This window comes from Sphaerodactylus townsendi, linkage group LG14 (assembly GCF_021028975.2).
Source record: "Sphaerodactylus townsendi isolate TG3544 linkage group LG14, MPM_Stown_v2.3, whole genome shotgun sequence".
In the NCBI taxonomy this organism is placed as follows: domain Eukaryota; kingdom Metazoa; phylum Chordata; class Lepidosauria; order Squamata; family Sphaerodactylidae; genus Sphaerodactylus; species Sphaerodactylus townsendi.
This window is the reverse complement of record NC_059438.1, coordinates 43,435,662-43,462,222: the sequence shown is the minus strand read 5'-3', so window position 1 is coordinate 43,462,222 and position 26,561 is coordinate 43,435,662. Positions and strand designations below refer to the sequence as shown.

General features: G+C 48.3%; 2 protein-coding genes across 2 annotated transcripts in view; one reads left to right on the top strand and one right to left on the bottom strand.

The window, feature by feature from the left end:
* The window catches only part of GALNT12 (polypeptide N-acetylgalactosaminyltransferase 12), an 83,996-nt gene extending 74,140 nt beyond the window's left edge, over window positions 1-9,856 (bottom strand). Inside the window, 1 exon segment of the mRNA XM_048515375.1 lies at window positions 9,462-9,856. Within this exon segment, the coding sequence (XP_048371332.1) occupies window positions 9,462-9,856 (395 nt within the window).
* A 700-nt stretch (window positions 9,857-10,556) lies between these two features.
* Window positions 10,557-26,561, top strand: part of ANKS6 (ankyrin repeat and sterile alpha motif domain containing 6) — a 30,253-nt gene continuing 14,248 nt past the window's right edge. The window contains 10 exon segments of the mRNA XM_048516156.1: window positions 10,557-11,084; window positions 11,856-12,352; window positions 14,241-14,269; window positions 16,249-16,469; window positions 17,507-17,567; window positions 17,569-17,632; window positions 17,774-17,922; window positions 19,530-19,743; window positions 23,193-23,242; window positions 25,780-25,983. Of these exon segments, the coding sequence (XP_048372113.1) occupies window positions 10,807-11,084; window positions 11,856-12,352; window positions 14,241-14,269; window positions 16,249-16,469; window positions 17,507-17,567; window positions 17,569-17,632; window positions 17,774-17,922; window positions 19,530-19,743; window positions 23,193-23,242; window positions 25,780-25,983 (1,767 nt within the window). The 5' untranslated portion in view covers window positions 10,557-10,806.

The window sequence follows — 26,561 nt, the reverse complement described above, 5'->3', positions numbered from 1 at the left end:
TGAGAAAGCTGTCTCAGAAATATCATAAGCCGTATGTAACCCTGGTTGAAAAACATCTGCAGAAAAATGTTTGATGCTGAAAATCGTTTGAATATTTTTTGTAATTCACATACATCTATTGAAATAAAAATGTGGAATGCATCTATGACATTATGAAATGATAACGTGTACACAATAAAATTATGTGAAGATTCTTACGTCTCAATATCTTTTTGTGTGTGTGAAAAAGTTTAAGCTTTCTATAAATAATATGCAGGGGCTTTAGAAAAGAAGCTGCTGATTCTGAAAGATCTGTCAAAAATATCAAACTGTTACTATCTGTTTGGGAGGTATAAATGTAGCTGTTGGAATAGGCCTGTGGTTAGAGACTGCACAGAGGGGATAGTTTGGAGCAGGTTGGCCTCACAGGATACACAAAAAACCCACCCCTCAGTCACATCTGGGCTCGGACTTCAGGGGGGAGGGCGGCCTCTGCATACCTGTTATATAGTGTCCACAAAGTACATTGTGAACATCTCTATTTTTTTTAGGACACCACCAACAAAATGAATTTTAGGGACTCAGGCCCACTCCGCATGGGCCAAAAACAGCACCCCGGAACAGTAAAAACACTGTTCCGGCAGAGTGCTTCGCACAGCTGACGCACAGCAGGGAAACGCTGTTTTTGAAACTTGCTCAATGAGTGACTCATTTCAAAAACAGTGTTTTTCCTGGTATCGAGTGAATGGCACCAGGTCGGAGGAACCGCTTTTAGGTGTCTCTGTCTTGTTTGTAAACTTACTATCTCTTCCCTGTGCAGCTCTGCAGCGACGAGGGGACACGCCTCCTGCCGTCCAACCCCCGAAACATTGCTATGCCCACGGGGGCGTGTCCCCTCATCCCTGCAGAGCTGTGCAGGGAAGAGAAGGTAAGTTTACAAACAAAATGGAGGTGCCTCCGCGGGCTGCGGCGGCTCTGAGGGCAGCCGCCCGGCAGTGTGTGAAAGATCCCAGGGCTCTATTGACATCAAATCGAATTAATAATAATAATAATAATAATGATGATGATGATGATGATGTATGCCGGTGTTCCACTGCTTCACAGGCCCATGCAGAGTGGGCCTCAGAGTTGCTGGAAGTCGCAGAAGGCAAGCCATATTGTTTTCCTTTGTGTGTGTGTGGGGAAGTTAGAACAATGTGAAATTCACAGAGAATAAGAATTCTATTTTCTTCTTTTGTTGTGTGTTTCAAAATGCTGTAGGTTTCAAACAGAAACCAGACCCCCTGACAAAGTTGAGAGAATATGTGAATGGGATTGCAGATCAACAACACTTCTACTGAGAATGATTATCTAGGTATCTGCACTGGGGTTTTTTTTTTGGGGGGGGGGTTACAAGTGGGGGGGATAAAAACCATGAGAATGTTAAGTTGTTTAACACCTAGAGCTCATCTCTGTATACCAACTGCAGCCTTCTTCAACCAATGTTGTCAGGTTATTAATTCAATTCAACCTTTAATGGCATATAATTGTCAGGTTATCAGGGCAGGAGCAGAAAAAAACTGAGTTCTGTTCTAAAGTTACTGAGGGGACTACATAGATCATTGTTATAGTGTGTGTTAGGTTGAAGTGGGGGAGTAGAGAGGTAAATAAAGGTACTTGTGTTTTGTGGACAAAACTTTATGAAACTTTATATTTTTTGGATAAACATATTCTCCCTCTTTCTCTCTGTGTGTATTATAGAAAAAAGATGGGTCTACAGCCTGAGGGTGTGGTGGGGGTAGCGGTAAGAGTCAGAGGGGCACGAATCCATGTCTCTTTACATGTGCGGGAGCTCTTATCTTATGAAATGAAGTGAAGCTTATTGGGGACCAATAAGTCACAATTCTCTCTCTCAGAACTCTCTTAGGACCTGTCAGGGGGATTGTATCTAGGTGATTGAGATGCATTCCTAACTCAATATCTACAAGATATATGTAACCAGCCTGCTGTATGTTACCACTGCCATTCTGGGGCATTCTTTCCGTGATTTTTACTTTATGGTAAATAAAGTAGATAACTAGGCTTTCCCCTGACACTTTGGTCTCATGAGAACCACGATTGTTTCCGTTATCTCGTGGGAGCAAGATACCAGGTGGATCTCTATCTCTATCTGTCGCCGTCTTTGGGGCGCCTCAGCTCCAAATTAACTCTTTTGCAAATTTCCTGGGAAAATAGGAAGGGGGGGGGTTACATTGGAATAAAAGGGATAGCAAATGCCAGGTTCACCAGAACTGGCCTTGTCAAGCTGGGTGCTTTGATGCCTACCAATAAACAGTACTGATCAACAATTCAGAGTTCGTTTGTTGTTTCAAGGTTTGAGGGAAAGGAAAGGCTCCTTACAAGATAGAAAGGCAAAGTATAAATCCAAGCTATTTTTATTCTAAATGAAAATGAACAATGTCTAAATATGTGTTTCAGAAGTTTCAGGGGGTATCACTAACAACCCACCATCCAGTGACACAGCACTCAGCCCCATCCACCAGTGGTTTAAAGAAAGTCACCCAGGAGAAACACAGTGAGTGGACAAATGGGGGAGATGCAATCCGTAGCCCTCTACTTCGTAAGCAGCTGGGCCAGGGTGCTTTCTGCCAGATACTGATCTCATGCAGGGTGTGTAACATATCAGGAGAGGGCAAAAAGATGGATGTTTAATGTGTATTGACAGAAGCCTTCACTGAAAATAGAGCTGATGGTCTACAATATTGTATGGAAAAGGTACTGTTGATCCAATAAGAACATCACCAGTTGAAGCCATGCCTGTAGCTCATGAGCCTCCACCCAGTTTAACAATACCTGCAACAGTGAACAAATATAGGAGCAGTGCTAATGGTGATTAATAAAAGACAGTATACCGGGAGGAGGTCAGAAGGGGGAAGGGAAGAAAGACAGCTGGAAGGTGCTTCAGTAAGAAGGAAGGCTGTTTTGCCCATACTGAAAGGGATTGATTTTATTTGACTTCATTCTTTGTTGTTGTGAATTGCTGCAAATAAATGTGGAAAGCTGTTTACAGACCCTGGCTGGTAAGGCCTTTCTTCCGCTGAGCAGCTGGAGAAGGAACCTGGAGGGGGAGGGTCACACCGACAGGCAAGTCCTTATCAGTCTCCCCGGAGGTGAGAGGCCTGAGAGGGATGGGAGGCCAGAGATGCCAGATGTTTTCAGCCAGCTGAACTTCCATGCAAGCATAGTGTGGTGTAGGCTGAGCACCACAGACTACCAAGAAGCCATCGGGTGAGCGCAGAGTCTTGTTTTCAGACTTATTTGGCCATGGTTTTCATAGCATCTGTGAAAAGAGTTTGTGCTGAAAGTGGAAGAAAAAGCAAGAGAGAAAGAGGTTGGGGAAGCTGGGAATAATTGCAGTAATTTTACATAAAAGCTCTTTCACAGCAGCTTAACACACTAAAAGGGCTGAACGAGTTCATCAAAGCCATTTTCAAAAGAGGGTTTTTTATTTGTTCATTTCAGATGTTACCCTCAAGAGAAAGGAACAGGCAAATCTTAAGCAACAAAATATACCCAGCCTTGATTCACAAGCACCACTTTGTGTGAAACCCAAAAGGACACGTGTTGAGGTGTGTGGTGTGGTTCCTAACCCACAGTGGGATGAGTTTGGAGCTGCTGAATATCCTATCTTGATGAAGATGCAGGAGGAGAAAAGGGAATTAGAAACAGTGTGTCAAACATTAGAAAAGATGGAAGCCTTTTTCGATGTTGTTCAGAGTAAATATAACTGTATGTTGGCAACTTTTATCAACAATAATAAATCAACTAATATGTATGTAGATTGTATTATGCACACTACACAAGTTTACCAGGTAATGGGTTTGGCAGTAATCCTTCAGAGAGTTCTCAACAGTCAGTGTCAGGTTGGAAGGTTGGAAAGATGGAGGTTGGTGGCTGGAAAGATGAGGTTGGAGATTGGAAGGATGAGGTGTGTGATGCAAAGAAAGAGGGGCAGGATATCGGGGCCTCACTGTCAAAGACAGGGGAATAGCCTGAAGTCTGTGTCAGATATGTGAGGTCATGGAGACCTTACCAAAAATTCAGGTTGATGATGATTAGCCAGGAATTCCATTTTCTTAATTTAGACAGAGTGACTTCGTTTAGCCATGCCATAGCCACACTCTCAAGGGGTTTGCAAAGGATTGTGGATGAAATTAGTGGGAGGACTGAGCAAGGGAATTTTGTGCAATTATGTTTGGAAGGTGTGTGTGGGGGGGTGTCTGCAAAATCCCATCTATTCCTTTAAGAAAAAAAACCCATATTAATGTTGATGAGTTTTTAGATTTTGCAGTGAATACACTGCACAGTAACAGAGAGATTTTAAGCACTCATAGTGACCACTTCAAGTCTATCATAGGGAGGGGCTCGTAGGAAACTTAAAACTATCCCTCACAGTGCAATTGCTGCTAAAGAATGCAGACTTTTGATAGATTTTCACAGTGATCAGCACAATTTATGTTTTGCAGAGGAGTTAATGGTTCTGATGAAAAGAGAAGATGATTTTACAGATTCTGAATTGTTAGAGGCAGGCAAGCAGTTACACTCATGGCTGGGGTGGTCTACTCAAAAACAAGTCAGTTTGAGCTATATACCCCTGCTGTGGAAAACCTTTTGAGAGTTAACATACGTTTCTTCAGGTATACAAGAATCTTCTCTTCTTTCTCCAACATTGAGGGGTAATAATAACAGGCTAAAAATATAAAATGCACACAAAAACAGGCAAACTCTGTTGCCAGACAGACCTATGGTAGGTTGGGGGGACCCTGTTTTAAAGACAGTTGTATCTCTAAACATCTCTGCCAACCACTGGGGTGCCCAACAATGCACTGCCAAAACAGGAAGCCCATCCTCTACATTGGTTCAGTGTACCCACAAGAACACGCACTAAGTAAAAATTTATCTGGGCTTGCCCTCTGCAAATCAGCCTTCCATAATGCCTTTCTGACATCTATCCTGAAGAGATTAAATGAACACAATACCCCTGCCTTGGAAAGCGTTCCCAAACCCCAGCCCTGGACCATACATCCCTGTGAACACAATGGATGTGTTAAAGTGCTTGCCTGCCCGGTGCCATATTAACCCAATGCTTCTTCCTCTAATATCTTTGGGGACCACCTCATTTGCATTGCCATTGTTCTATAGTTGCAATTTCATCAGCCACCTTCCCCCTTGCAGGCATTCCTGAGCCTGGAATATCAAGCTGATAACTCAACCCATTATTTTTATTTATTTGTATTTGTATTTATACCACGCCTTCCCCCAAGGGCCTCAGAGCGGCAAACAACAGTATATAAAACAATATAAAACCACAAAATGGGTTAAACAGTTAAAACAGTAACAACCCGTTTAAAAAACCCTGCCGCACAGTAAAAACAGATGGCGATAAAGCATACAAATGACACCCATGGGAGGCTAACAATAGGCTGGCTGGCATCAGATAAAAGCCCGGTGGAAGAACTCCGTCTTGCAGGCCCTGCGGAATTCAGTTATGTCTCACAGGGCCCTGATCGTACTAGGGAGCTCATTCCACCAGGTAGAGGCCAGCGGTGAAAAAGCCCTGGCCCTTGTGGAGGCCAGCCAGACCTGTCTTGGGCCAGGGACCCCCAAAAGGGTCTAATGGGGCAATATTGGGAGAGGCAGTCCTGTAGGTATGTAGGTCCAAGATCGCTCACAGTCTTAAATGTCAATACAAGCACCTTGAACCTGATCCGGAACTCAATCGGCAGCCAATGGAGCTGATACAGTACAGGAGTTATCCGGTCTCCACTACGCGCTCCTGACAGGGGCCTGGCTGCTGCATTCTGAAAGAGTTTCAATTTCCGGATCATGGTCAAAGGAAGGCCAGCGTAAAGCGAGTTACAATAATCCATTCTAGAGGTGACCGTCGCATAGATCACTGTGGCTAGGTCAGAGTTAGAGAGGTACGGAGCCAATTGCCTTGCCTGATGCAGATGGTAAAAGGCAACCCGGGTAGTTTTAGCCACCTGGGCCTCCAATGATAAAGTGGAGTCCAGGGTAAGCCCCAGGCTGTTGACTGATGAAGCCAGATGCAAGGTCTTGCCGTCAAGAATAGGCAAGGCAAAGTCAACTGGCCTCTCTCCTTGACCCACCCACAGGACCTCCATCTTCACTAGATGGATTCAGCTTCGGCTCCCTCTCAATCAGTCAGCCACAGCCTCTAAACATCGCTGGAGAGCCCCAGGGGCAGAGGCCAGGCAGCCTGCCATCGTGAACAGGAGCTGGGTGTCATCAGCATATTGGTGACACCGCAGCCCAAAACTCCGAACCAACCCAGCTAGGAGGCACATATAGATGTTAAAAATCAATCAGCGTTTCTCTACAAAATATTTGGAGTCCCGCATTGTGTGCCTTATGCGGTGCTATGCTTAGAAGCAGGCATGCACCTATTAACTACCAGGACATGGCTACTTACTTTTAAGTTTTGGATTAAGATATGCTTTCAGCTACATCTTGGAAGCCTACCAATTGGCCATGCTGGCAGGGGCTGATGGGAATTATAGTCCATAACATCTGGAGTGCCAAAGGTTCACCACCACTGGCATAGGGCCTTCGTTGAGGTCCAAAGCTTACAATGGTGGAATATAATCAACGGTAAACTCAATTCATTGGGTTTCTCATTAGAGGAGTTGGCACTCGAAAGCGGAACTCCCTTTAATGAAATATATATAGCCCTAATCAACAAAAGCTTAGACTATTGCATGATCAGGGAGAGTATCAACATTTCTAATCAAATCAAGCAACAACAACATGCTCCCTATTGTAGCTTCATGGTCCAAATACCGCATGCTGGCATCGTATGGCCAAATATTCATTCGACGAAATCCCGTAGATTCTGAACAATGCTGGATATTGACCCGAGCCAGATGTAATTTTTTTTTCTCCTGCCCTCTTGCAAGGCCGGATTGAGAAGCGGCCCCTATCAGATAGAGTATGCCCGTTCTGTCCCACCATGGTGGAAACATTGGAGCCCATTTTATGTTATTGCCCAAAATATAACTCACAGAGGGAAGTTTTATTACTACCGGTAATGGGAAAGGTGCCTTCCAAAAATATTTCCAATGTTCTAACAGCACAACAGAGTAATGATCCCTCCTAAGCAACTTGGGAGAATAGCTAATTATTTGCTGCAAGTCATGTCCTTAAGAGGTACCTAAAATACGCAAGTATAGAATCATATCTAAATGTGGAATACCCTACACCTCTGGTACTCCTGGTTTGTCATAGAATGTGTATACAAGGAGCTCATTGTTATTGCATTTTTATGGAACTTTAACTAACCTATAGCATTAATTAGTATAAACCATTTATAGATCCTGGGGAAGGTTATACCTTTTTAGTAAATAGGCTGTGAATAAGGAATGGCTAGAAATATCTTAATTCCGGTTTTCAGTGTAGTCTTACTATATTTGTTTATAATCCTGTTTACAATTGAATGGTCAAAATTTTTAATCTATGTTATATTTTTATAAATTAAGTGTGATGTTAGAATGTAATACTACTCATAGATGGCACGTACAATTCTTTTAAATTTAATAATGGTGCATACCCACGCTTTTATACCTTATGCCAATAAAGGTCTATTGTGTGTGGTTAAAAGAAGAAGAGTTTGGATTTATATCCCCCCTTTCTCTCCTGCAGGAGACTCAAAGGGGCTGACAATCTCCTTGCCCTTCCCCCCTCACAACAAACACCCCATGAGGTAGGTGGGGCTGAGAGAGCTCCGAGAAGCTGTGACTAGCCCAAGGTCACCCAGCTGGTTTGTGTGGGAGTGCACAGGCTAATCTGAATTCCCCAGATAAGCCTCCACAGCTCAGGCAGCAGAGCTGGGAATCAAACCTGGTTCCTCCAGATTAGATACATGAGCTCTTAACCTCCTACACCTTTCAGCACCCCACAAATCATGGGGTGTCGCGCAGAGTTCTCTCCCCGCGACGCTACCTGCCATCCCCAGTCACAGAGAAATGAGGACAGCCAGTCCAGGACTGTCCCGATCTCTCAATCTGAGGACGGCAACGAGCAGGCATGCCTAGATGACAGAACTGGGGCACTGATCCTGTCACCCGTGATAACAGAACTCTTGGTGGGCAGGGCTCAGTGTTTCAAAAGGGGGACAGGGCTGAATGTCCATTAACAGAGGACCTGTATTGACTCACAGTGAATTTGTGGGGCAACAGCTCCTGACGGGGACAGGCCAAGCGGTTCTTTGTGTCAACTCTGCTTTTCTGCATTTTATTTTAACGCAGAATCAGAGGAGTCATGCGCTGGTCTTTTTCCAAGGAGGCATCCAGATTAGAAGTGTGTCGCCTGAAAACATAAAGCTGCCTCATACTGGATCAGCCCACTGGTCCATCATGGCCAGCCCTATCTGGCAGCAGCAGTCCAGGGCCTCAGGCAGAGACAGGTCCTTTTAACTGGAGATGGACACTTACACGTGCCAAGCAGATGCTCTGCCCCTAAACAGAGGGCTGGCGGTAATTTGAAAGAGAAAGCCGCATTTGAGAATGTATTGCTTTGGTTGGAGAGTAGCCTTTACTCAGAAATATTCTGGAGTCTCACCTCACAACAGAAGCAAGGCAACTGTCCCTCTTGGTTTTATTATGTATGTTTGTGTCAGTGTTTAGTAAATATACCACTCGGCTTCCCTTGCCAGAGAGTCAAAGTGAAAACCCATTCTGGCTGAATCGTTTTTTCATTTGCGCTTTACATAACACTCTTTTGTGTGTTCCCTCTGTTTTCCCTGCAAACAGCCCCACCCTAACCACTTTCTCACATTGAGGAAGTAGTCGGAAATCCACAGAGACGGTTGCCCTTCCAAACTCCCTAGTGGTCTGTTAAGGTGCTCCCGAACTCCTTGTTTGTGCTGCCACAAACTCACCCAGCCAGGTGGGGGTCACCAGGGATCAGCCAGCCCCCCCCCTTCTTTCCAAAAGGAAGCAGCTGCAGGACTCAAACGTGTGCAGAGTTTTGTACCTTAGTAAAAGGGTCCTGTTCAGAAGGGCTTCGAGGGGAGGGCGAGGCGGCCTCAGAGCCAGCCAGGTGGGGTCCGGGGGGGGGGGGGGGAGGCCCCTTTCAGGCCAGCCAGCGGCGGGGGGGGGGCACTCAGGCCAGGACAGGGATCCTGGCAGGCAGGCAGTGCGCCCCCGCCCCCGGGCCACCTTGGCCGGCCACGTCCTGCCTCTGGTGCGCCTCGCCCCCGCCGTGAGGGTGGCCGTCCCCTGGACGCATGGAAGGCAGGCGGGCGGGCGGGCGGGCAGGCCGCCCGCCCACAGACCCCCCCCCCCATAAGCCCCCCGTCCTGCTCCCTCGGACCGGCAAGGGCCACGGCCACGCCGCGGGCGGGGAGGGGGCTCCTCGGCCCCGAAGGGCGGGCGGCGAATTCGAACCCGGCTCTCTCTCTAGGGGCGTTGGCGGCGGAGACTCACCTGGGGAGGCGGCGCTCGGGCAGGCGGCGGTGAAGCGAGATGCGGTCGCTGAGGAAGACGTTGATCTGGTGGCGGCGGACGCCCTCCTCCTGCCGCGCGCGCTCCCGCTCGCTGCCCGGCTCCAGCCGCGCCGCCCGGCCCAGCTCGCCCAGCGCCGGCCCCAGCCCCAGCGCCGGCTTCTCGTACACCGGCCTCGCCGGCCCGACGCCCCCCGACGACGACGACGACGCCTCCGCGCCCCCTGCCTCCGCCGCCAGCGACGACCCCCCGCCGCCGCCGCCGCCGGGCCTCAGCAGCAGCAGCCCCCCCGCCGCCAGCGCCAGCACCACCGCCACCGCCCCCAGCACCGCCGCGGCCCCGCCGCCCCGCGCCCCTCGACGCCGCCGCCGCCGCATCCCCGAAGCTCCTGCCCGCCCAGCAGCGCGGGGCCGGCGCCCTGCGGACAAGGCTCCGCCCGGGCCTTCAGGCCCAGTCGCGGAGGGGGCGGGACCCGGGGTGGCTGCGCAGGGAAGGACGGGCCGGCGGACGAACGGGGCGGCGCCGCCACCACAGGCCGGGCCGGGCCACTCCGCTCCCCCCCTTCGCCCCCGCCTCCTCTTGAGGGGGGGGGGGGCTGAGAGAGACCCCGGCCAAGGCAGAGGCGGCCACAGGGAACCCTCATGTCTGGGGGGGGGCAGGGGGGGTGCCCTCTGCAGTCCTGGCGAGGCCCAGCCAAGAGGCTACTGCAGGGAATGCCCCCCCCCCCCACACACGCTCTCTATAGACATGCCGTATATGAAAGGCCCATAAAGCATGTTATCTGTGCATGTGCAGATATCCTCCCTGATGAGGGTGCGGCCTCATGGCGGAGGGCGGCCCTCCTTGGCCTGCAGAAGCCCCTCCGCTCGGCTGTCAAGCCCCGGCCTTTCCATTGGGGCGGGGGAGGTGATGCGAAAGGCCTCCCCCCGCGGCCCGATCAGGTCAGGTCAGGGGCCGATGCAGGCAGCGCAAGGCGACCGCGGGGCGCGGGCGGCGTCTGGGGAGCTGGAAGGGCGGGGGGGGTCGCCATTCTGCTCCCCGACACCCCCCCCCCGCGTGCCCCCGCTCTCCCTTCCCTGCTCCGCTCCGCGGCAGCCCCATCATCGCGCGCGCCCGTCCAAGAGCCCCCGTCACAGCCAGCGAATCTCGGCCCCCGTGCCCCCCCCCCGCGAGGGTGAGGCGACCCCCGCTCCGCTTGGGCAGCAGAGGGGCGGCCGGGCAGTCAGCCTCTCTCTCCTCGGGGGAGGGGGCAGCCAGCTGTGCGCCCGCCTCCCTCCCTCCCTCCCTCCCTCCCTGCGCGGCGACGGCGGCGTGGAGGGCCAGGGCGATGGGGGAGGAGGGCGGCGGCGGCGGCGCGGGGGGTCCGGCGGCGTCGGTGCCGCGGCTGCTCCGCGCTTGCGAGCAGGGCGACTGCGAGGGGGCGCGGCGGTTGCTGCTGGCGGCGGGGGGAACGCCAGTGGACGGGCGGGACGAGGCGGGCAACACGGGGCTGCAGCTGGCGGCGGGCGGCGGCCACGAGGAGCTGGTGGGCTTCCTGCTGCGGAGGGGCGCCGCCGTGCAGAGCCGCAACGCCTGCGGGTGGAGCCCCCTCATGCAGGCCGCACGGTCAGTCCCGCCGAAGGGCGGGCGGGGGGAGGGGGGAGGCCTGCGACGGATCTGAAGGCCCAAGCCCCCCCCCCCCCGCTGGCTGGCGGGCGGGCAGGCAGGGCCTCCGGGGAAGGGGCCCTCACGTCAGGCCCCGCGGGAAGTGGGGCCGGTCCAGGCTCTGCCCCCCCTTCTCCCCCCGGGCCAGGCCAAGCTGGACTCTCTGCGGCGCCCTCCCTCCCTCCCTCCGGCCCGAGCAGCGGCGGCATCCCGGACTCATGCCCCGTTTAGAGGGGCGGGCTGGAGGGCGAGGAGGCAGGGATCGCAGCCGGCCATGGCCCTCTCGGCTGGGCTATTTCCTCCACCTGTCCCCTGCCTCTCTTCCCACCCTCTTCCTCTCCAATTTATCCTCAAAACGACCCTGCTGTGCAGGTCAAGCCCACGACTGCCCCGCCACCCAGCCAGCCTCCATGGTGCCAGCCGGGATTCGATCCTGGCTCTCCCCCACTGGCTGTGTGTCGTGGGCCCCGGCTCCCTGGCTCACTAAAGGCCGCTTGCACCTCTTGCTTTTCACCCTCTGTCCAAAGGCACAGCAGGTGTCCTGCCTGGGTAAGAAGAGCAGCCAGATTCCACAGGACGATTCAAGGACAAACTGTGTTAGGACAAATTCAGAAATAAGCCCCTCTGAACAGGAACCTTCCACCAAGCACTATAACGCAGCGCCTTCAGTTCTCAAAGGGTGGGCTGCTTAAACCTTCTTGGTGTGGTAACATTTTGCTTTCTCCTTTGTAGGTTTGGGCATCTAACTGTGTCACGCATCTTGATGGAAAATGGTGCTGACCTTAATGCCCAGAATAAACTGGGAGCCAGCGTGCTCACCGTGGCCTCGAGGGGTGGCCACATCAGCATCGTGAAACTGTTGCTGGAATCAGGCGCTTACGTGGACAGCTACGACCATCTGAGTGCCAGCCTGGATAAGAGTAAAGAGGAGTTGCCTGTTATCACTCCTCTCATGGTGGCTGTTCAGCATGGGCATGAAGCGGTGGCCCACCTGCTGTTAGACTGGGGAGCTGACTGTAATTACACCGTGAAGACAATGGGCTGGACCCCACTGATGTTAGCAGCTGTTAGCGGAAGAGTGAGTTTGGCACAACAGCTTGTCAGCAAAGGAGCCAGTCCCGATCAGCTGAACGTATTGCATAAAACTCCGTACAAAATAGCTGTTGATCTCAAATATGAAGACATGAAGGATTATCTGGCACCTCTCACCACAGTTAGACCCCAGACAGGTACAGACTACTTTATCTCTGGTTCGTATTCAAGTTTTCACCAACAGCACATGGGAACAACACCATTTTTGGTGGAGAACACTGAATGGGGTGGGGGTGTGAAGGCCTGAGCACCCTCTCCTGGCACATCATAGTCCTGGCCTGCATCAGGCCCACGCGGGGCTCAGAACTCAGTAGCCAGCAGAGACCTTTAGGCAGGTGTCTGAGCTCTTGGACACAGGAAGGACCCAGGGGAAATGTAACCAAAGTTAGAAACCTGGTCTTATTTTCTCGAATATCATAATCTAATAGCAACATTTGATCCCCATTTGTGAATACCTAAATCCTTGGATCAGGACTGCCTGGACACTCTACATATTTTTCTGCAAACTTTGGGCCCTTCCCGGTTTCACAAAAAAAATCTGAAAAGTGTAGAGAATGCACAAAGGGTTTAAATCCCTCCTGATATAAAAAACAGCATTGTCTATGTATGCAATTTGCATGCTGCTGTTATTCTCCCCCTCACTCTCTACCATAAAAGACAATGTATGGGGAAAGCGTACAGATGCCATATTCCAGACTTTTCTTTGATAGTTTGCTTTTGGTGTGTTCATATATCAATCTATTGATAAGATTAAAGATAAAAATTAAAGATTATATTAAAATTAAAATACGCATTCGCAATAGAAAACCTGTAAAACATAACACCCCCCCCCCGATGCAAGCAAAAAGCTAGCTGATGGGTTTTACCTGCCCCGCTGCAGTGAGTAATAATGCCGAGTGTGCCCCGAAAAAAAGACTCCCTGGCCAGTTCTCTGACCCTGATCTGGGGGACCCAATGTTGCAACCCCTTTCCTGCCATGGAAGCTGGCTTGGATCAGTCAGTCACTCTCTTTCAGCCTGACCTACCTCGAAGGATTGTTCTTCTCCCACACTCAGAATCCAGAATTAACAGAACAATAACTCCATCCTATTCATGTTTACTCAGAGGTACCTAGGTTTAAGACTAGCAACCTTTTGCAGATTATTTTGGGATGGCTCATGATGGGATTTCCTTACAGACAAAAATGGGTAGGTGTCTCTATCTTGCAGGGTTGAGTCCAGGACTGTGCCCCCCGCCCCCCAGCCTTCCCTCCTGCAACAGAGCTAACCTTTGAGGAGCCTCAGTGAAGCAGGGGAGGGAGGTGTGTCTTCACCCTGCGCCCTCTTTTCTGCCACATCTTGGCTTCTCCATCCCCTTCTCAGGAGGAACCGTGGTCTTCCTCCTTGGTCCCCTCCCAGACTGTTCTTAAAAGGATCCCCTGTGGGAGGGACAGCCCTGGGCTTCTTCAATCTTGTTTTCCACAGGGCTAGGACTCCCTGATGTTTAGGACCCATGGCCAATGGAGTGCCTGTTGCTGACCCTTCTGCCCTTTCTCCACCTGGGCCCCCAGGATATTTAAGGGCCCAGGCCGCCCACGTGGCTAGGTCCCACAAAACTGCAACCCTCTGTGCCTTCTTTGGCTTGGCCCCTTCATGAGTTCCTGGCCAAAACTCAGGACCTGCCCTGCTCCTCTGCTCCCTCCTCAGTTTCCTGGCACTCACTTTCCCTGTGGGGCCCGATGGCTGCCACTTGGGCTGCCCTGCCATTGTCACTGATCGTGGCACCACCTCTAGTGGCTCTTTCACACTCTAACCACAACACCACACGGATTTGAAATATGCATTTTTATTATGAACTGCTCCATTAACATTTACAATATAGCAAAATCAGAGTGGGCCACTTTGGCTATGGTTTTTTCCAGTTATTATTTTTGATAATAGAGAAATTTTAACCCATGTTTTGGAGTCAGATTACTTTATGAAAATATACTATTTGCTGTGGCTGTAGACAACAGTTACGTTATACACTATACATTTTCTTTTTCAGATAAACAGAAGAGGTTCTGATCGCCTTTCATGCCTTTACCGGTAAAAGTGTTCTTTTTTATTGCTGTTAAAAATTTTAGTGTATTTACGTATTACAGTTGGTACTAAAGAACTCTAGAGGTACAGTAGACATAGACATCAAAGAGCTAGGTTGTGTGAGCTAACCTTTTTCCTTTGTATTTCAAGCTGATTGTAAGGAATTCCATAGACGCAGAAATAAAAGGCTTTGGTAGTAAAAGTCCATTTATTAAGACATCTTAGAAAGCTCAAGTACACGCAGTGGCAGGAATGACACTTCCCGCCAGAAGCACAGGTTATAATACCAGGCACCCCATCCCCCCTTCCTGCTTCCCATGGGAACAGAGGCTTCATCTCCCGCGCAAAGATAAAGTCTTCGCCGATGCATCTGGCCCATCGCCCGGGCTGTGGAATGCACTCAAGGTTACTTCACCATCAACACCATTGAATCCTTTACACTGATTCTTCCCCTCTTTACAAGGACAGCTGTCTCTTCCAGATCATCTAAGGGGGACCTCTGGTTTTGAGAAGCTCCTGGTGAGCAGAGGCATATCAGGAAATGGTGCCCGGAGACAACTCCTTCTCCGAGTGTCCCATCCCCATGCTCGAGGGCATGGCTTGGGGGCGTGGCCACACCCCGAGCCCCGCCTCCATGCAGGCTGGCTTTTAAAAAGCTTTCACAAGCTGGCCTGCATGGAGGCTGGAGGGGGCTCGTGGGGTGGAGCCACACCCCAAGCCCCGCCCTGTGCATGGGAGAGGTGGGGCCCCCATGCAAATACCCCCATGCATTTGAAAGCCGACCTGCACGGAAGTCAGGGGGCAGGGCTTGCCAGCGGGCAGCCCCGGTATGGCGCCACAGGTTCTATCAAAGTTCCTTGTCCCCGCCTCCCTGTAGGTATTGTTTCGGGAGCGGCTTGGTGGTGTATGGCTGGGGCACATGCCGCTTGGTTACATGGGGGGACGTCTAGCGCCCTCTCATGTGACCAAACGGCATGCACCCAGGGACATGGGTGTCCCTATGTTCCTAGAGAGGTATGCCCCTGCTGGTGGGCATACTTCTGCTCTTGCCTATATTCCATGCAGACTTTTTCACAGTTGCTTTTCCACTGGAACTTTAAGACTGCAAGATACCATCCCCCCCCCCCCCCCCATCACACGCACCAAGATTAATGATGATGATGGTAGTGGGCAGTTCTGTCAAGTTGCCGTCTGGAAATGGTTTGTCAATCAGTTTTCCTCTGCATGGGCTGAGAAAGTTCTGAGAGAGCTATGATGGGCTCAAGGTTCCCCAAGCCATGCCCTCGAGCAGGTTTCCCAAACCCCCTCCCCCGTGGCACACACACCCCGCTTCCCTTCCCATACTTACCTACGTTCTTTTTCTATTGCTAGTACTTTTTGAGGCTGAAAAAAGCAGCCTCTTCACAGTTCAGATAAAAAACTGCTTGAGGAACTATGGTTCCCAGGAGACCTTGGGGCTCACAAGTTCAGGCAGTTTTTTTCCCTGAACTGTGAAGAGGCCGCTTTTTTCAGCCTCAAAAAGTACTAAACAAAGAAAAGGAACGTAGGTAAGTGTGGGAAGGGTGGTGGTGTGTGGTGTGTGCATGCTGCGTGGGGGCTGCGTGGGGGAAAGGGGGGAGGGGCCGGGGGCGATTTTCCGCCCCCAGGTGTGCGCCCGGTGCATGACGCATCCCCCTTGGCGCTCTGCCACTGAACAGAGAAAATGCTTCTCTGGGAGTAAGCCACACTGGATAGACCTTAGTAGGATTTTCAGTAAACCTGTTTAAGATTGCACTCTCTAATAGTTCCAGGACACATTTAAAAGCTTGCCAAGGCTTAGAAATAAATGAAATTAAACTTTATTTCACTTATATACTGTTTTGTGAAGCTTCCCTTTCCACTATTTTAAATAACCCTGTTTTATTGCTTTGGTGTGATATGCTAAAATACACCTTCATTCTACTGCTCTGAAATCTTACCTGCTGGTCAAGAACATTACTCTCTTGGTAGGGGACTTCCAGTTAGTTAAAGAGATCACGGATGAAGACCCAGAGCAGGCCAACGTTGCGAATGATGACGGGGCTTCCCCATTGATGGTGGCAGCCGTCACAGGACATTTGCCTCTTGTGCAGCTACTTGTTTCCCGAAATGCAGAAATTGACAAGCAAGATAATGTCCATGGCTGGACAGCTCTTATGCAGGCTACGTACCACGGGTAAGAAGTCATGTTCCTGGGCTGGGGAGAGAAGGCGTTTATGCTCATGTTTACGATCCTGTGACCAAAGATCTCTGGGGATGGAGAAGGCACTTTTTTTTACTTGGGAAACTCCATGCTTTTTCAGGCCTGCAAATTCTAGACAGGAACCAAAGGGCTGCTTGTGATTTGTCCCCCTCCCTCCCCCCACATTTGTGCAGTGTGGTTGTTGATGGCCTGAAACAATCAGAGAAAGAACTTGAAGTCTGTGTGCCTGCTTGCCCCACTCTTAAGTGCACCCCTCCCTCCTGGGAGCTTCTCCGATGGGCCGTGGGTTGGATGTAAGGTTTGCAGAGAACTTATGCAGCAAAAATGTTAAGGCAAGTTAAGGCCCAAGGTTGGTATTTATTTATTAGTTTCTTCATTTATACCCCACCTTTTTGCACAGTGGGGATCCAAAACCAAATGACATCATTCCGCTGTGTTAATACACACACATGCACACATACAGAGCTTTGTTGAAACCTAGTCAGAAACTTCGTTTGAAACCAAAATATCATAGTGATCTCTGTTTAGAAACAGCACAGATCACTTGTGGTAACTCGAGACTTACTGTGCTTCTCTCTCACCTATGAGGTAAAAGAAAGTCAGCAGTCTCTGGCAAGATCGGGGGTTACCAGGAACTCTTTTTGTCTTTCATTCTGCGATATATATGCTACTGTGAGCAACAGCAAGGTTATTATCACCAGTGTGTGGGTGGACTTCCCCAGTGACTTCCGACAGTTAGCAAGAAACTATGGCTGAGAAACTAAAATATTTTTTGCTGTGGTAGTTTAACAGCCGAAGAACAACAGCCCAAACTGCTGCGTTACATTCGGCAAGTTTGAAACCGAATCCGCCTTTGGTCACTTTGCATTTATTTATGATCAAGAAAACAGTTTCAAGCTGGCTGAAAAGAAACTAGCGAAGGTTTGGGAGAACTTGGGCACCTGGAGAGCTCCGTTTTCCCTAGAAATGTTGTGTGTCTGTCTAATGTGTGACTTGTGCCTTCTTTTAAGCAATAAAGAAGTCATCAAGTCATTTACGGGCCAAGGAATTGATGCCTTTCAAATTCGTGCAAAAGAAACGCCACACAGCCTTTGATCGACTGGTCATGCTGCCGCGCCCATGATCCAGGTATTGTGGTTCTCTCTCTCTTACCCATGTATGTTCATAGATATGCTCACATGCGCACAGTGTTTGCAGACCTCATAAGAGGCTCGTTCCTAATGATACATTTGAGATCCAGAATTGTTTTGAACGTAAACTGCCTGTGGATTTTTCAGACGCAGAAGTCATACGGTTGTTGGTATCAGCATGCATGCAAGTAGATAAAGAAAAGAGTAAGCATATCAGCAAATCAGCTCCCCTTTCTTTGAGAAACAAGTCGTTCTTGGATGCCCCGGTGTTGCCAGATGACAAGGGAGGATTGAAGGTATGTCAGTTGCTGCACCACAATAAGTCATAAATGGTGAACTGTCATTTCTGTTGAAGGCTAAAAAGTTAGGTTTCAACAAAAGGCATGTTGAATCCGCCCATGAGATTCCACCAAGGGAGGGTTATCCGAGTTGATCTTGCAGGGAGAAAAGAGTGTCAGGGCTGTGGGGCCACAGGCACAGGCGGCAGCAGCAGAGCAGAGCGTGGAGAGCAGCCCCCTCCGCAGTCCCCGGCGACTGGCCGGCCGTGCTGTGGGGCCATTCCCGCAGAGGCTTCCCAGCCGTGCACGGAGGCTTGAAAAGCAAAAATGCCTCGCTGCTGCCAAGAATACCTCCATCAGAATTAATGGACTTGGGCCACCTTTTAAGGTTGTGTATGTCTGAATACCCGGTGACCAGTCCAATGGGCCAAATGGCCAGGAGGAAGCCGACAAGCATTGGCTCCGCCCCCTGGCCATTCCCCCGGCCTGCCTCTGCTATGCTGGCGGCACGGGCGCTGGGACACTGGTGCTGAGTCCAGTGCCACATTCCAGCTCTGGGGAGAGTCGCAGTGGCTGCATGCTGGCAAGATTGCCCTCCGCCAGGGCAAGCGCCCCAGGGAGGGAAGATCTGCCAGTGTGGCCATGCGCCTCCTACGAGCGGATCCTCCCACCCAGCTTCTTCTTTTCTCTAAGTTCACCAGTTACTCCAATTATAAGCTTATAGGCTTTCTACGTCAAACCCCTCACAGATTTTAAGGGAGCCATGTCAGTTTGTGCTCTCTTTTGCACTCTCTCTCTCTCCCGCCTCCTACCAGATCTTGCAGTGTTTTTGTTGGGGTTGAGGGATCTTGAACTGGTGGATCTGGCAGCATGAGGGATATGCTTTGTCCTCTACCTACCACCTCGGCAGCTTTCTTACAGAGGGAGCTGCTCACCTGGTCTCTACTGTCTTATACCATTGTCACGGCATATATCAAGTGACAAAGCGAATCATCAGTGGAGTTCCCATCTGGTCCTGTGAGGTGGCAGGACCTAACCAGGCTGTCCGGTAGGAGCCGTGCGAGTTGCCTGTCCACCAGCCCTTGACGTTTGTTTTCACAATGGTGTTCGCTAGAGAGAAAGAGCTTACCATTCCCCCCCCCACACACACACACACACACAGAGGCAGGGCTCTGTTGCTGAGCCCTGGTGGCCGGGGGCTCCTCCCGCTTCTCGCTCCCAGGCAGGCTTTTCCTGCAGCGACCACTTTGGCTCCAGGAAGGAGCTGAGCGATTCATCCTCAGATTTATAGAACATGAGCGAAGGCTCAAGTCCCAGAGCACCTCAGAGACCAAGAAGATGTCATGAGTCAAGGCCCCCTTTGTCAGGTACTTTCTTCAGAGCTGTGACTTTTTAAAGCTCAGACCCCCTTCTTGGTCTCTGAGGTGCTCTTGGACTCAAATCAAGCTTTTTTGCTGCAGGCCTTCCTGAAGTTGGCTTTGTGGTTGTGTGAACAGTTGTGTGCAGAGCTTTGGGAAGATTTGTTTAAAGGTTAACATAAAGGTCAAGTTATTCTCTTAGCTGTTGGTTGTGTAGAACCAGTATGTATGTATGTGTGTGTGTTGAGCATGCATTTTTGTTTTTAGTCATGGTGGAACAGGATGTCCAATCGATTTCGCAAGTTAAAGTTGACCCAAATCATGGAGCCACTTGATTGGCCAAGCAAAACTACTCCGTACCTTTCTCAGAAGATTTTCTAAATCACTTATCTGACCTGTACAGTGAAGGTTACCTTGCAGAGCGGTACCCTTGGAAACCACAACATCCCTGCAGCTTGGGCACCCAAGAGCAATGCTGATGGTAAAAACTATTAAATGTACATTCTTTGGCATGAGCACTCACCCTACAGACAGACAAGCAGGCGTGTGGGTGCCCTGACATTCAAACGTATTCTCCTTCTTTCGAGGCTTTTCAGCAGAGGCTCAAGGGCCATCTGACCTGAGGCTGATTATGTGAACTTAAGCAAATCATGGCAGGGATGCATCACCGCTCGGCTCTCATGGCCCTTTCTTGCATGCCCGGGGCAATGCCAATCGCCATTTTGAGGTCAGGAAGCGTTTTCCCTCCAGGCCAGGTTAGCCAGGATCCTGGAGCAGTTTTGCCTTCCTGTGGGCATACAGCAGGGGTTACTGGGAGAATGGCAGGTAGTTGTGAATTTCCTGTGTTGTGCATCTTTTTAGTGGATTTATTTGCAGTGGAGAAGATGATGCATCTGCAGACATCACACATGATTTGCATGCCTTTTCTAACAAGCAAGCACTTTTCTTTGTGGTCATGAAAGGGCGGAGTATTAATTAAATTTTAAACATTAAAATAAGAAATGCACAATATTTCAAATGTTCTTGGATTGTAAATAGTCAGAAATTCAGTGGCATATTTAGAAGTCCAGATCTCCTTCAAGGATCAGACAAATCATAGAGTTGCTGATATTTAAGCCTGGAAACAGAGCATTAAACTATTCACATTTTATTATTGTCAGAGGAACTCTGAGTCCAGACTGTACCACTTCAGAAGGCAGATGGGGACTTGTTAGATGTCAAGGAGAAGGATCTGCCCTGCTATTCTCTATGACACACTTATTTTCTGTTTGTAAGGGATTTCGAGAGTAGGAGGAAGCAGCAAGAATCTTCATTCAATTTGGCATCCCTGTGCAACTGGCAGTTGTCCACCCCAGGCACAGACTCACCTCCCCACTAGGCCTACCACAACTTTGAAAGATGTCACTAAGCAGTCATTGCTGACCTCAGATAAATAGCATAATCTATGTGCTCTTATTCTGGCTTCGATAAAACTTCAGCCTACGGATTTATTTTACATGAGTTTAAAATTGTATTGCAGCTTTGGCAGTGTGCAGCTGGCTTATCTTCTGCGACAACAGCAACCTTTATTAGGCACATGAAACAGGCTCTAGTACGTTACCAGACATTTCAAATGTACAAAGCAAGAGTTAAGAGCAAAACACAGACTGAGGAACTATGTCTAGCATTAGACGTTACTTACAGAATTCCATCACTTGTAAGAGAAACTTTGCTATTTTTCCAAGAGCATGATGTCTGTATTAATTAGCAGAAACCCCACAGCAAAATTGTTGGAGTCTGTTACATATTTGTCCGGGGCCTGCCAAGGAGAGAAAGATAGAGGATGGGCACAGCTGGGTCTCTGAAGCCATTGATGTGGTTGCTCCCAAACGCTCTCTTCGCTCTGATCCAAAACTGGCTGTATGGTATACCCCAAAACTGAGGAGGAACAAACAGGAGCTAAGGCTGTTAAAGCGAGTTCAGCGGAGAATTCACGCTGAGGTGGTCAGGACATCTTACAGGATGCTTATGAAAGCCTATGAGATGGTGATGAAGATCACAAAGGGAGAATACTTTGTGACAGGCATCATGTCCACAATCTCATTCCCAGTGCAATTATTTAGGGCAACTAAAGGCCCCCAAATAGGTAGTCATTCGGCTCTTAGCTGTGAGGTTTTTGCAAGTGGTTTTTTTTTGCTGGTAAGATCTTATCAGTTCACCGGGGCCTCCCCAACTAGAGGCCCCTTGGCCATCTTCAGGTCCTGCATTGGGCCACTTGGACCAACTCTCCCAAGACGAAGTGGACAGAATCCTGAGGGCCGAAGCCACCACATACCTCTTAGGCCTATGTCCATCCTGGCTGGTGAAAGCCAGTGGGGGATGCATTGTGGGCTGCCTTGGAGAATAACCCTAATCTTCTCTAAGTACAGGAACCTTATTATTTATTTTATTATTTATTTAAATTAATGTCCCCCCTCTCCCCAGCTTTAACTGGGCTCAGAGCGGCTAACATATATGTTAAGTAATTACATAAAAATACTTAGCACAAACAACAATTAAAAGCATATCATAATAAAAATTCCCTGAGGGGTTGAAAGAGGCAGAGGTGAGGCTTCTCTTTAAAATAAAAAATAGTTGGATCCTTTTGATCCATTCAGCTACCACCAGGTGTCCCATCTTGTTTTCCTGGACAAGACACACTGAACACTTAGTGTTGGGCAAGGATCTATTTTATAGGAGAGATTGGGCCCTCTAGCCAAGCCATCCCAGGATAAAGGGGAATTCTGCTTTTCTGGGGAAAGACAAGAGACTGACATAAGCCTTAAGTGTTGAGTCATTAATCTAGTGGGTTGAGACATTAGCTTCATGGACCAAGCTTGGGAGTACGTGAAAGGGAGAAGGTAACTGATTGAATTACAGCTATGGAACAATGACAATGCAAATAAAGTGGTTGTTAGAGAGATTAGTCAGAGAAAGAGGTTCTTGAGTTAGTACAGTACTTGGCAGGAACACTCCGGGCAAAAACATTAATAAGTCCTTTGTCTTCGCAGGGTGTATTGTCCAGGGCTGTAGTTGAGATTGTTCTCCAGGACAGGGGTATTGTGTTAGCTTAGTCTCTCAAAAAGGGTTCGATACATGTCTGATATGGGCAAGGGCAAGTCCAGACAAGTTTTTACTGTGCCCTCATGAGTACAGTAGGCAATGCAGGGAATGGGCTTCCCATTTTGGCACCCCAAGGGGTTAGAGGCATCACTGTCTTAAAACAGAGCCCCCCCCAATGATTCTGTCTGGCCACAGATACATCCCTGGAAGAGTGTTGCGATCTGCAAATGAAAACCCACTGGGGATCTCTGCCCTGAAAGATGCCCACTTAGCCAAACAGGACCCAGGCTTCCTCTGTCCTGGCCCCAACCTGGTGGATGCTCTGTCAAGGGGGACCGGGGCCCCGTTGGCCTGATGCCGTTCTGCAGGGCCTGTAAGACAGCTGTTCCACCAGGCGTTGGGCTGAGGCAGCCGCAGGTTTCCATCAGACTGGCCTCCGCTTCCCACTCTGATTCTATATAACTCGGTGCCACCATAGTCATGCAGTTAGAAGGAATTTACATTTTTATATGTCTAAATGATTTGAATGTTTTTATGTGTATTTACATTGTTTACATATTATGGTTACGTATTGTATATTCTGGTATGTATTATGAGCCGCCCTGAGCCCACCAGGGGAAGGGTAACATACAAGACAAATAAATGAGTTATTTTTCTGATATCGGAGATATATTTTTGAAATTGGGGAAAATAATACATTTTATGTTTGAAAATATTTTTAAACAATCAATCACTAATTCTTGGAAATCAGCTGAGTTTTGCCTGGAACAAACCTTTTGCATTCTTTGTAAAAACAGTTTTAACATGTAACTTAGAATAAATTTAAAACACTGTTAATGTATTTTTTAGGTCTAGACAGAAGAAAGGTGGGAAATGATTATCAACTATTGACCACAGTGGTAAGTTTAAGCATTGTTGATATACCAAGAACTTTGCAGATTGCCCTGCCATTCTCATTCAAACAACTCATAAGAAATCAAGAGTATTCTGTCAGGAGGATGCTTATCTGGGTGAATTAAGTGCAGTCCTGATTCTATATAAGTGAGAGAAACAATAAACTAATGTCCCTTACTGCCATCTGTGCATTTTTTCCTTGATCTATGCTTTATGGCTTTCCCTTGGCACCTCTGTCCCATGAGAAAAGTGTTACATATCTTGATGTGGGCCAGGAAGTTGGGTGGCTCCTCCGCTATCTGCTGCTGACCTTTGGGGCAGCCTTGGCTTCAGAGACGGCTCTAGGGAATCAGGGAAGGGATTTTCTGTGGGGTATCAATGGAACCAAAAAGGCCAGCTTTGTGAGAACTGGCTTTTGCCAAGTATGGTGCTTGTATACCTCTTCAATAAATGTTGCTGATCAATACTTCAGAGTCCTTTTATTGGCTTAATGTTCCGAGACCTAACAATTCTCAATAACAATTACATATGGAACAGACCCTATTTTTATAGTAAAAATGCAACTGAATTCACATTTGTTGCATAGTAAGATAAAATATAAGGGGTTTTTTTGTTGTTGTTTCTTTTCTTTTCTTTTCTTTTCTTTACATAATGAGAACAAAAAGCAGTTGCACAGTTTCCCCAGTAATTTGGAACAGAAGAACCAAGTGAAGCCATTCAAAGTGAAGGTCGGTCCTGAAGTATGTAAATTCAGGTGCCTTTTAAGGGAGTAGCAGTCCAAAATTAGCCACTCCTTAAACTCTGGTTTGTGGCTATATGCTGCATCAGTTCTGACTATATCAAAAGCTTTGTGCTAGAAAGTCATGGGCTGCTTTTAGCCTCAGAAGTGCCTTTCCCATTGGAAATGAGAGAGATCTTCTGTGCTCCCTTTCGTTTTATGGTGATAGGCTGCTTTATCAGGAGAGGGTCTGTCACTTGCAGAGGGATAGTAGAATGATACAGAGGGTGGAGTTAGATTCCAGCATCTCAGTAACTTGGACTTGAAAGAGTCCTGCTCTTCACATTGAAGAAGATGGCTCCTGTTCGCTGAGAAAACATCTTCGACCTCATCATTTCTATTTGGTCCTTCCATTATAGGAGGTCAGTACAGGTGCGATGAGCCAACAACAATAATAACAATAGTAATAATAACAATAGTAATAATAACAATAGTAACAACAACAACAACAACAATAATATTTTTTTAAAAAACCCCAGCTGAGGTCATCCCAGTGGTAATCGGCAAGCTGGGTGCCATCCCAAAAACACTAGGGCAACACTTGAAACATCTTTGAATTGACAAAATTTTAATGCCTAATAAAGATCTTTGAACTTGAACTTGACAAAATTATCATCTGTCAAATTCAGAAGGCAGCCCTGCTGGGATCCACACGAATACTACGCCAATACATTACAACTTCCTAGGCCTCTGGGTGAGGTTCGAATTGTAATGAAGGCCAACAACCAACTAAAGATCTGACAGCTGTGAAATCTACAATAATAATAATAGTAGAATGAGGACTGGGGGTCCTGGGACTGGTAAAACTCTCAGAAACAGATAAGAGGTTTTCAGTAGTTGTATTTGTGGAGCTGGATATGAAATCTCGGTGAATGTGGAGAAATCCCAGGAGATTGCATTCATTCCTGAGGCATTTACTTTATTAGCATCTTAAATAGCCCAGACTGGTCTATGCACATCAGAGATTGCAAACTAAGCAGGGCTGGCCACTGTTAGTCCCAGAACAAAAGGCCATCAAGGAAGACTGAGGTTCCCAAATGACCGCTTGGGAGAGCCACGCTGTCTCGCCCCGATCCCGGTTCTTTTCCCTCCAATGACTCCAGACCAGCTGAGTTCTCAAAGATTTATTGAAAAACAGAAATAAAAGAAATAAAACATAAATGCAGTTACAGAGAATACACCCCTGGTCCTATCTTGCCTTGAAAACCCCATGAGTGGTCATCAAAAGTCTGTTGTGACATGATGGCCATTTAATTATGGTTATTTTCCTCTTTATTAGAGAGTTATTATATATAAAGTATTTCCTTAAGCATCAGTTGACATCTTATTTTAGCTTGTTCTAAAAATTATGTTTTTGTTACACTCATAAACTACCGTGCAGGTGTAAGCATGTGGGATCTGTGAGGATCTCTGCAGGGTCCTACCACTTCCCCATTTTCTTGCCAGGCCTGCTGTGGCTCCTGGACCCAGTCACCACTCGATCTGGTGCTGCTCCTCGGCTCTGCAATCATGAAGGAGGTTTCAAGCACTTAGAATGAGCCTTGATTTGGGGAGGATTTAAACCCCCCCGATACATTTTTAATTGACCAGATTTTTCTGAAAACCTGGGAGGCCCCCACGTTTGCAGGAAAATCTGTGTAGTGTCAATGTGGCCCCAGTCCATGGATGCAGATATTGGCTGATGGGGGACATGTGGCTATTTATATGTGTGTGTTGCCTTGTTCTCTATGCAATTGCTTTAAAATCTATCTTTCTCCCATTCAGTTAAGAAGTGGGGCTCCGTTTACAAGATTGCCTAATGACAAACTGAAAGCTGTTATCCCACCTTTCTTACCTCCTTCAAGTTTTGAGCTGTGGCATTCAGACAGGACTCAAACAAACCAAGATGGTGGCAGTGAACACATGAAGCTTGGTATTCCATACAGAACTAATAGCCACGACTATAACAGCAGTGCTAGTTCTGACAAAGTAAGAAAGTCATAAATGCCATAATTCTTTGTGTTGTTTTATTTAAACCTAAATGACCCAGACTCTTATTAAGATACGCTCTTTTCTTTGCTCTAAACCAGTCTTCTGCATTTGTGCATAGAAAAGATTTTTAAAATTTATTTTTGAGTAAATATAAAGATGAATTCCAGATCCAGAAAATAAGAGACAGAATTTATCTAATTTGTTCTCTGATTAGGTCTTTGTTTATTTACAGCATGCATAATATGGCTGGGAGAACTGGAAATCCATGCTGTGTCATAACCAGAGATTTTTCCTCCCAGAGTGTTTCTCTGAAACCCGCCCTCCGGTCTTACTTCAGAGTGAGGGCTTGCCAGTCTCTACTTTGGGTGCAAATTGTTTGTAATAAAGGCTAATTATTAAGGTTTACCTAGGTATGATAAGAAGGGGTTGTGATTACATAGATAGGCTTACTGCCTCCCTCTTCTAAAGACTGGGGGTCCCTGACTACCCTCTTGAGATGTCATTCCAGGGGGCTAATTGTTGGTCTCACAGTTCCCCATCAGCCACCAGGATCCAAAGACCTTCAGGCTTACCTG